Source organism: Coregonus lavaretus, assembly GCF_964263955.1.
Source record: "Coregonus lavaretus genome assembly, contig: HAP1_SCAFFOLD_9166, whole genome shotgun sequence".
Taxonomy (NCBI): Eukaryota; Metazoa; Chordata; class Actinopteri; order Salmoniformes; family Salmonidae; genus Coregonus; species Coregonus lavaretus.
In genome coordinates this window covers 1-11,341 of record NW_028157244.1, presented here as the reverse complement: position 1 = coordinate 11,341, position 11,341 = coordinate 1, and the positions used below count along the sequence as shown (strand labels likewise).

Here is an 11,341-nt window from a genome sequence, read left to right as displayed (position 1 = left end):
TAAGTGAAGCATCACCTCTATCGAGGACTGGTTCTGTGGTTAAACTACTACCTCTATAGAGGAATGGTTCTGTGGTTAAACTACTACCTCTATAGAGGACTAGTTCTGTGGTTAAACTACTACATCTATAGAAGACTAGTTCTGTGGTTAAACTACTACATCTATAGAGGACTAGTTCTGTGGTTAAACTACTACCTCTATAGAGGACTAGTTCTGTGGTTAAACTACCTCCATCATCCACCACACACCATGACTACCACCCTCCCTCCTTCCCTGTGGAGCTCTCTCTCTCTTTCTGTCTCTCTGTCTCTCTGTCTCTGTCTCTCTCTCTCGTTCTCTCGTTCTCTCTCTGTCTCTGTCTCTTTCTCTTTCTCTCTCTCTCTCTCTCTCTCTCTCTCTCTCTCTCTCTCTCTCTCTCTCTCTCTCTCTCTCTCTCTCTCTCTCTCTCTCTCTGTCTGTCTCTGTCTCTTTCTCTCTCTGTCTCTCTGTCTCCCTCTCTCTCTCTCTCTCTGTGGATCTGTCTCTATGGATCTATGTCTGTCTCACTGTCTGTTTGTCTATCCATGTATTGATCTCTCTCTCTCTGGCCTGCTGTCGCTGTCTCATCCATTCATCCAGGTCTCCACTAGGAAGGACACCCTCCACCTCCTCTCTCTGCGTCTCAGCCACTGATCATTATCCAGACCGTAGAGCGTTATAACGAAGACTATTTTTGATGCTACAGCTACTCCTCATTACCCTCTCATTTGCATTGCAAACTGTTACTACAAACTCTGTGTCCCTGTGTCAGGCCACAATCTGCATAACCTCATTTCCTCGCAGTGATGAATCTCTTCGAGACATTATAGAGAAAAAAAAAGAGAAAAAACCTATGTCATTCCATTGAAGCCAGTGATAAAGGAACTTTTACAGGGTTATTTGTTAAGCTACCCACGTGGTTTGCAGTAGTTTTAGACGTGATAAGAGTTTTCAAGTTAAGCTACCCACGTGGTTTGCAGTAGTTTTAGACGTGATAAGAGTTTTCAAGTTAAGCTACCCACGTGGTTTGCAGTAGTTTTAGACGTGATAAGAGTTTTCAAGTTAAGCTACCCACGTGGTTTACAGTAGTTTTAGATGTGATAAGAGTTTTCAAGTTAAGCTACCCACGTGGTTTGCACTAGTTTTAGACGTGATAAGAGTTTTCAAGTGAACAACGTAACAGTGAACGCCACACCAAAAAAAAGAATCCAATGGATGACCTGCGTTGTACATACAGGTAAGTAGTTGATGTTTCAAACACATTATATAAATAATTGTGAAAATAAAATAAAAATGGTACAAGGCTTGGTCACCACAGAGTTAGTTACCGTAAATACTGTAAGAGGTGAGTAACACTGAAGTGGTGGTGATGCAATATCTACAATATGTAGCTCCTTTGTGAGGAACATTTAAACATACAGTAGTGGTTGGTTGTCTTTCCATCTCTCTCACTCCAGTTAATTTTATCGCAACAGCAGTCATGTAAAACACTGTGGTCGGTATAACACCTCTTGGTCGACACGCTTCATCTTGTCCATCTGCGTTCCTCGTCGTGGTTCCCTCGTACCGTCCTGAGAGTCCTGAGACCGTACATGTCTGTGTAGAGAACAGTACATATGGTCATGCTACCTCCATATTGCGTGGCTCCTCGATACTCCTTTCACAAACACCACCACTGCTGCCAATCCAGCTTATATACAGTGTCAGAGGTTAACGTGGCTAGCACTGGTCTTTACCTATAGTAGTTATTACTGTTGTTACTGTACCAGTTAGGGGCTAGAGTGGAGGTAAGGAGGTGGAGCCTGGTAGCGTGTTGGTTGGTGGTACTGTGAGTAGGGTGTGCTAGCTCCTTCTCTGGAGAATGTTAGCTAGTTAGCTAGTTAGCTCAGGTGATGGATGGTGGGATGTCGTGGGGAGGGGGTTTTGGGGAGGCTCTCGTAGCTGTTTGAGGGGCTGAGGAAGGGTCAGAGGAACCGAAGAATGCTGGGTACCGGCTGGTCCAGGAGCTGGAGGAAGGGGGGTTGGGGCCTTGGTTCTACACCACTGTGTTCCTCTGCCGGTACGGGGGAGGCGGCAGAACCGTGCCCGGCTTGAGATTTGACGAGAACTCTGATATGTACTCAGGGTTTTCGGACACTGCCGGCCTGATGCAGCCGTTCTGTTTGTAGAACAACTTGCCGTTGGTGGTTTCCGCCTCAGGGGTGCTGCCCGGCTGGTTGGTACCGCTGTTCAACGGCTTGGGTGGCAGGCTGTGTTGCCAGTACTCTGGATTGTCAAAGGTCACCTTGAGCTTCTTGCCTGCCGGTTTGCCCCCCGTCTGGTGCCCCTGTCCCTGCTTCAGCACACTGCCAGGGTGGGTGGTGTGCCCCTGGTAGGCTGGTATGACACTTCTCTGGTCCTCGGGCGCCGACTTGGAGATGGGACCTTTCTTGACACTTGACCTTTCAGGGTGGCAGACCTGGGTGGCCGAGGGTCCACCACCACACTGGATTAGGTGGGACTGGTGGGCCTGAAGGCCCAGGTGGGCCCGTTGTGGTGAGTTGCCAGAAAGGGCCGAGGGGCCAGGTTTGACACTAACACCGTGGAGCGTGTGAATGTGGTGACCCGGCGGTAGGTGATGGCAGACTCCCTGCACTCCAGAAGGGGAGCTCTGTGTCGGTACGATAGGGTAGTAAGGAAGGCCAGTTTGGATGGTGAGTTGGGGATAGGAGCCAGTACTGATAGTCGAGGCTGTACTCTGTGATGGGAGACCGTTCTTTCTCAGGACCAGGTCTCCGGGGTTGTGGAAGGTGTTGAGGTAGAGAGGCTCGTTGATGTACTCGTCCTCACCCCCCTTGGGCTGGCTGTTGGGCGTGCTGTTGTAGGCCGGGTTGTCCAGCGCGTGGACCTCTCCGTTCTTGCGCCACGCCACGAATGGGTTCTCCTCGATCGGATTCAGATTGTCTAGAGAGAGAGAGAGTGAGAGAGAGAGAGCGAGAGAGAGAGAGAGAGAGAGAGAGAGAGAACCTACCCTTAGTACCTCCATATAGAAAAGAAAAAGGAAAAGCAGAAGATACCACAGAGAAACCAGACAAAGAGAATAGAACACCCTATGAGGCATAATCATCATCATTATTTAAATTTTCTCTTAACCTGACCACGTTTCCCACCACCTTTTGCTGCTGCAACAGCAGTAACAAATTTCCTCAAGCGAAACCGCTTCTTCTCACTCAACTGGTCTAACCCCACCGTCTTCTGTAACATCACAGCTGACCTCACAAACTTATCAACATCAAAATAATCTGCCAATTTGACGGATTTCCCAAAAGTCTGATCCAGAAACCCATTTACCTCCTCTAGATCGTAAATTGAGTCCTCACCAGCTGATATCGTATCAAGAGAGATATCCATATCCTTCTCCTGATCCTCCTCAACTGAGGCCACAGACCACTGACTCCCCTCTACCACATCCCTTTCAACACTCCCCACTTGCACCCCATCACTCGTACCAGGCATCTCCTCCACTACCTGGGAGACTAGCCCCACCTGAACCCCATTACTCGTAGTGGGCATCTCCTCCACTACCTGGGAGACTAGCCCCACCTGAACCCCGTTACTCGTAGTGGGCATCTCCTCCACTACCTGGGAGACTAGCCCCACCTGAACCCCATTACTCGTAGTGGGCATCTCCTCCACTACGTGGGAGACTAGCCCCCCCTGTACCCCAGCACTCATAGTGGGCATCTCCTCCACTACCTGGGAGACTAGCCCCCCCTGTACCCCAGCACTCATAGTGGGCATCTCCTCCACTACCTGGGAGATGAGCTCCACATGAACCCTCTCCTGTAACCCATTACTTATAGTGGGCATCTCCTCCACTACCTGGGAGATTAGCTCCACATGTACCCCCTCCTGTACCACAGCACTCGTACTGGGCACCTCCTCACCAGTCTGAGGAAATGGCCCTTCAGATCCATCCTTACCTTCTACAACAATTTTTTTCTGCTGCATAACATTTCCCTCTGGTACAAGTTGCACCTCTGTGCCCTCAACACGGACAACTTGTTCCTCAGCAACAGATGCGTGTGGCTGCTCTACCACTGTCAGCCCACCTCTTCCTACATCAGTGGGCCCAGGCGTTACGAGGACCACCTGCGCCCCTCCCTCTGCCTTCTCCCTTTTCGGGCAAGCATGTCGCTTATGACCAACATCCCCACACTCAAAACACCGTTGACTACCCGTACTAGCATAAGCCATATACAGTCTATTGTCATACTTGACTTTAAACGATAACTCCAAAGTCTGCTCCGGTGAGTCCAAAAACATAAACACCTGTCGCCGAAACGACATAACCTGTTTCAACGCCGGGTGTTTGCAACCCAATGGGACAACCTTAATTGAACTTGCAAACTTCCCAAAGCGCAATAACTCGCGCTCCAATAGCTCATTTGGAATGAACGGCGGTACATTTGAAATCGTTACCCTTGTTGACGGAGAAAAAAGCGGTGTAACTTGAATAAACATTCCTTTAAGAAGTATGCCATGCTCAACCATACGATCAACAAGGCGTTCTTCTTTAAGAAATACCACCACCGCTTTATTCATCCGTGACGCATAAGCAACATTCTCATATCCTACCTTCTCTCCTACGGCGACCAGAACCTCTTCCACCGTGACAGTAGCTTCAGTAACACACCTAAAGCCGTGCCGAAGTGACAGGGACGGCGTCCCGATTCGGGCCGCCATCCCCACCAAAATCAGGGTAATTTCGACACGAAAAACAATATACTTAATTCTACCACAACAAAAAAATAGAAATAATAACCTTAATCATGCATAGAAGAAAAAAGGATATCACCAAGAAAAGGAAAACCCAGGATATCTAACTCTACACAACACTCGCACTTAGCACTCACTCAAACAATTCCCAGCACGCACCAAACACTCCCAGCATGCAGAGAGAGAGAGAGAGAGAGAGAGAGAGAGATAAAGAGAGAGAGAGAGAGAAGAGAGAGAGAGAGAGAGAGAGAGAGAGAGAGAGAGAGAAGAGAGAGAGAGAGAGAGAGAGAGAGAGAGAGAGAGAGAGAGAGAGAGAGAGAGAGAGAGAGAGAGAGAGAGAGAGAGAGAGAGAGAGAGAGAGAGAGAGAGAGAGAGAGGAGAGAGAGAGAGAAGAGAGAAGAGAGAGAGAAAGAGAGAGAGAGGCAGAGAGAGACAGAGAAAGAGAGAGAGACAGAGACAGAGAGAGAGACAGAAAGAGAGACAGAGAAAGAGAGAGAGACAGAGACAGAGAGTGAGAGAGACAGAGAGAGAGAGAGAGAGAAAGAGAGAGATGAGAGAGAGAGAGAGAGAGAGAGAGAGAGAGAGAGAGAGAAGAGAGAGAGAGAGAGAGAGAGAGAGAGAGAGAGAGAGAGAGAGAGAGAGAGAGAGAGAGAGAGAGAGAGAGAGAGAGAGAGAGAAGAAGATAGTTCACTAAAGAGCACTGAGCAGATGGAAAATGATAATGATCCACACTCAAGACCTGAAGGCCACCTTGCCAACCCTTTCTTTGGCAGTCTCCTCTCCCAGCAGCATGCAGTGAACCAGCAGCTCCAGTCCTGCACCGCTGCCTGCCATGCAATATAACAGTATGGGATGGAATCTATCTATCTGACACTCCTTGTCACACTCTGGCTCTGGGACTGTGTAGTTAGAGTCAGGGTGTATTTCATTTGGTGGTGTTGGGTATGGGTGCGTTTCATTTGTTTGTGTTTTTGGGGTAATTGGTCTTGTGACTCCCAATCGGAGGTAACGAGTGTCAGCTGTCGGCTCGTTATCTCTGATTGGGAGCCATATTTAAAGTGTGTGTTTTCACCTTGTGTTTGTGGGTTTTTGTTCCTTTGTTCCATGTTCCGTGTTTCAGTCGTTGTACTTTGGACTTCACGAGTCGTCTTTTGTTTTGTAGTTTGTGCTTTATATATTAAAGTCATGTTCGCTCAACGCGCTGCGCTTTGGTCTGTTCATTCGTCAGACGACCGTGACAGAAAAACCCACCACAAAAAGACCAAGCAGCGTGTCAAGCGGCAACAGGACCTACCTACACAGGATTTATGGACTCCCATAAAGGATTCATGGACATGGGAGGAGATTCTGGATGGTGAGGGGCCTTGGGATCAACCGGGAGAATATCGCCGTCCTCGTGAAGAGCGGGAGGCAGCTAAAGCCGAGAGGCGGCGATATGAGGAGGCAGCACGGAGGCAAGGCTGGAACCCCGAGAGTACTACCCAAAAATTTCTTGGGGGGGGGCTAGAAGGGAGTGTGGCGAAGTCAGGTAGGAGACCTGCGCCTACTCCCTGGACGGACCGTGGAGAGCGAGAGTACGGGCAGACACCGTGTTACGCAGTAGAGCGCATGGTGTCTCCTGTACGCAGGCATAGCCCGGTTCGGTACATTCCGGCTCCACGTATCGGCCGGGCTAGACTGAGCATTGAGCCAGATGTCATGAGGCCGGCCCCACGCATCCGGTCACCAGTGCGTCTCCTCGGGCCGGCTTACATGGCACCAGCCTTACGCATGGTGTCCCCGGTTCGCCTACATAGCCCGGTACGGGTTATTCCACCTCCCTGTACTGGTCAGGCGACGGGGAGCATACAACCAGGTAAGGTTGGTCAGGCTCAGTGCTCAAGGGAGCCAGTACGCCTGCACGGTCCGGTATTTCCGGCACCACCTCCTGTCTCCAGTCCAGTACCACCAGTGCCTACACCACGCACTAAGCCTCCTGTGTGTTCCCCGAGTCCTGTGCGTCCTGTTCCTGCTTCCCGCACTAGCCCTGAGATGCGTGTCCTCAGCCCGGTACCTCCAGTTCCGGCACCACGCATCAGGCCTACGGTGCGTCCCCAGGGTCCAGCATGCCCTGTTGCTTCTCCCCGCACTAGCCCTGAGATGCGTGTCCTCAGCCCGGTACCTCCAGTTCCGGCACCACGCATCAGGCCTACGGTGCGTCCCCAGGGTCCAGCATGCCCTGTTGCTTCTCCCCGCACTAGCCCTGAGATGCGTGTCCTCAGCCCGGTACCTCCAGTTCCGGCACCACGCATCAGGCCTACGGTGCGTTCCCAGGGTCCAGCATGCCCTGTTGCTTCTCCCCGCACTAGCCCTGAGATGCGTGTCCTCAGCCCGGTACCTCCTGTTCCGGCACCACGCACCAGGCCTACGATGCGCCTCAGACAGCCAGAGTCTGCCGTCTGCCCAACAGGGCCTGAACTGTCCGTCTGCCCAACGCCGTCTGAACTGCCCGTCTGCCCAACGGGGCCTGAACTGTCCGTCTGCCCAACGCCGTCTGAACTGCCCGTCTGCCCAACGCCGTCTGAACTGTCCGTCTGCCAAGCGCCGCAGGAACTGCCCGTCTGTACTGAGCCTGCAAAGCCGCCCGTCTGCCATGAGCCTTCAGAGCCGTCCGCCAGACCGGAGCCGCTAGAGCTCTCCGCCAGACAGGAGCAGCCAGAGCCTTCCGCCAGACAGGATCAGCCAGAGCCTTCCGCCAGACAGGATCAGCCAGAGCCTTCCGCCAGACAGGATCAGCCAGAGCCTTCCGCCAGACAGGATCAGCCAGAGCCTTCCGCCAGACAGGATCAGCCAGAGCCGTCCACCAGACAGGATCAGCCAGAGCCTTCCGCCAGCCATGAGCAGCCAGATCCGTCAGCCAGCCATGAGCAGCCAGATCCGTCAGCCAGCCATGAGCAGCCAGATCCGTCAGCTAGCCATGAGCAGCCAGATCCGTCAGCCAGCCATGAGCAGCCAGATCCGTCAGCCAGCCATGAGCAGCCAGATCCGTCAGCCAGCCATGAGCAGCCAGATCCGTCAGCCAGCCATGAGCAGCCAGATCTGTCAGCTAGCCATGAGCAGCCAGATCCGTCAGCCAGCCATGAGCAGCCAGATCCGTCAGCCAGCCATGAGCAGCCAGATCCGTCAGCTAGCCATGAGCAGCCAGATCCGTCAGCCAGCCATGAGCAGCCAGATCCGTCAGCCAGCCATGAGCAGCCAGATCCGTCAGCCAGCCATGAGCAGCCAGATCCGTCAGCCAGCCATGAGCAGCCAGATCCGTCAGCCAGCCATGAGCAGCCAGATCCGTCAGCCAGCCATGAGCCGTCCAGCCGGGATCCGCCGGAGCCGTCCAGCCGGGATCCGCCGGAGCCGTCCAGCCGGGATCCGCCGGAGCCGTCCAGCCGGGATCCGCCGGAGCCGTCCAGCCGGGATCCGCCGGAGCCGTCCAGCCGGGATCCGCCGGAGCCGTCCAGCCGGGATCCGCCGGAGCCGTCCAGCCGGGATCTACCAGAGCCATCCAGCCTGGATCCGCCAGCCAGCCGGGATCCGCCAGAGACAGCCAGCCAGGATCCGCCATTTAGTCCGGTGCTGCCCCTTAGTCCGGTGCTGCCCCTTAGTCCGGTGCTGCCCCTTAGTCCGGTGCTGCCCCTTAGTCCGGTGCTGCCCCTTAGTCTGGTGCTGTCCCTTAGTCCGGTGCTGCCCCTTAGTCCGGTGCTGCCTCTTAGTCCGGTGCTGCCCCTTAATCCAGGTGGGTTAGGGTGTTGGGTGGTCAGTTGGAGGAGGTTACCTAAGTGGGTAGTGACTATGGTGGGGTGGGGACCACGACCAGTGCCAGAGCCGCCTCCGTGGAGCAACACCCACCCAGCCCTCCCCATTTTTTGGGTGTAGGCGCGGTCGGAGTCCGCGCCTTTGGGGGGGGGTACTGTCACACTCTGGCTCTGGGACTGTGTAGTTAGAGTCAGGGTGTATTTCATTTGGTGGTGTTGGGTATGGGTGCGTTTCATTTGTTTGTGTTTTTGGGGTAATTGGTCTTGTGACTCCCAATCGGAGGTAACGAGTGTCAGCTGTCGGCTCGTTATCTCTGATTGGGAGCCATATTTAAAGTGTGTGTTTTCACCTTGTGTTTGTGGGTTTTTGTTCCTTTGTTCCATGTTCCGTGTTTCAGTCGTTGTACTTTGGACTTCACGAGTCGTCTTTTGTTTTGTAGTTTGTGCTTTATATATTAAAGTCATGTTCGCTCAACGCGCTGCGCTTTGGTCTGTTCATTCGTCAGACGACCGTGACACTCCTTCACTCCTCCCCACTCCTCCCCACTCCTTCCAACTCCTCTACTCCTCTACTCCTCTACTCCTCCACTCCTTCCAGCTCCTCTACTCCTCCACTCCTCCACTCCCCCACTCCTTCCAACTCCTCTACTCCTCCACTCCTTCTAGCTCCTCTACTCCTCTACTCCTCTACTCCTCCACTCCTTCCAGCTCCTCTACTCCTCCACTCCTCCACTCCTCCCAACTCCTCTACTCCTCCACTCCTCCACTCCTTCAATCCTCCACCCCTTCACTCCTCTACTCCTCCACTCCTCCACTCCTCCACTCCTCTACTCCACTCCTCCACTCCTCCACCCCTCCACCCCTCCACCCCTCCACTCCTCCACTCCTCTACTCCTCTACTCCTCTACTCCTCTACTCCTCCACTCCTCTACTCCTCCACTCCTCCACTCCTCTACTCCTCCACTCCTCTACTCCTCCACTCCTCTACTCCTCCACTCCTCCACTCCTTCACTCCTCCACCCCTCCACCCCTTCACTCCTCTAGTCCTCCACTCCTCCACTCCTCCACTCCTCTACTCCTCCACTCCTCCACTCCTCTACTCCTCCACTCCTCTACTCCTCCACTCCTCCACCCCTCCACTCCTTCACTCCTCCACCCCTCCTCCCTTCACTCCTCTAGTCCTCCACTCCTCCACTCCTCCACTCCTCTACTCCTCCACTCCTCTACTCCTCCACTCCTCCACCCCTCCACTCCTTCACTCCTCCACTCCTCTAGTCCTCCACTCCTCCACTCCTCCACTCCTCCACTCCTCCACTCCTCCACTCCTCCTCTCTACGCCTTCAGACCTGACATTTCATCAGTTTTGTTGCTCTGGGCTTTTGTTTATCTCCACAAATCAAAGTCGATAACATTGCATGAGACTGACAGAGTGAAATAGCTTATGATCAAAGCCCGAAGTAGCGATTCTGTAACATCTGAACTAAAGTTGGTGTTTACAACATTCAGAGTCAGCATACAATATAATGGGAATCTAAAGATGTAGAACAATGTAGAATCATACTGTTATGCTAAAATTGACTGGGAGTACTATAGGCTATTGTTCACAAATGATAGAGACAAAGCTATAGTGAACATAGTAGTGAATGAAGACTCTGAACAGACAATAAAGATACTGAGGCTTTGAATGAAGTGGTGTAGGCCCTAACACTACAGAGCAAGACACTACCCCTGCTACAGAAAACTAGGCCATGTTAAACTGTTGTTAAACTGTTGTTGAACTGTTGAAGTGTTCAGTTTTTCCACCCTGCTTCAAAGGAACAAACAAAGCTATGCTCTTTTCACTGAGCCCTCATAGGAGCTTCAGGCTTGTCTAGATGTTGGCTCTTAGGCCCAGACCTGTCTAGGCTCTAGGGTCTAGGGTCCGGTTTCCTGGACACAGATTAAGCTCATTGTGTGTGTTAGTTAGTGCAGGACTAGGATCTGTGTCTGGGAAACCGGCCCTAGATGGTCTACCTACCTGATGAGGTCTTATCCTTCATGGGGGTCATGTAGCCGTCCTCGTCCGTGTCCCCCCGGGTCCCCACACCCCGGTCCCCCAGGAACACGGTAGGGTCGGCACTGTAGCGCTGTCCGTTGTTGTCCTCTGCCCCGGGCCTTGTCTGGGTCTTCTTCTTGTGCAGGATGCCGTTGCAGCGCGGGTCCTCCAGGGCTTCCAGGGCTGCCCCCTGCGTGCCTGCAGGATCTGGAGAGGAGACACAAGCCGGGGACCCTCCCGATGCCAGGCCCTCCTCAGGGGCCGAGCCTGAACCGTCCCGGTACATAAATTGGTTCTGGGGAAAGAGGGGAGAAGGGACAACGGGAGAGGAAAACATTAACTCCAGTGTAGGAGGACTAATGCTCATTTTACAAGGCCGCTCTAACAAGTCAAGGATATTCTTCCTTTTTTTTTCATTTAATGTATTATTCTCATTGAGATTAACATCTCTTACAATAGAGGGCCTGTATATGTCTAGTTAATCTGAAATCAAATTTGGACGAGAGTTATGAGAGAAAAACATTTGATTCCATGAACCAACATGTTGTTGGAAATGACATTTCTCTGCGGCTGTTTTCCAGGGTGTAGTTTGGTTCAAAGGGCTCCAAGAAAGAAAGAGAAGAAAACAGAGTTGGTATTTAAACACCTGAACATATTACATGACATATAGGGCAAGTATATTTCCTGATATTTTCCAGGATAGCTCCAAGCTATTAGAGCTGGGCCAGCTTGCCAGAGTTTCTAC

The 11,341-nt window shown here is 52.4% G+C and overlaps 1 protein-coding gene across 1 annotated transcript; it reads right to left on the bottom strand.

Moving 5' to 3' along the window:
- Positions 1 to 295: 295 nt before the first annotated feature.
- On the bottom strand, positions 296 to 10,891 carry LOC311125650 (receptor tyrosine-protein kinase erbB-4-like; the record flags this gene model as incomplete). The annotated part of the gene is made up of 2 exons (XM_084199684.1): positions 296 to 2,961; positions 10,579 to 10,891. Coding segments are annotated over 2 exons (1,221 nt in total), but the record flags the coding sequence as incomplete, so codon positions are not given.
- Positions 10,892 to 11,341: the final 450 nt, after the last annotated feature.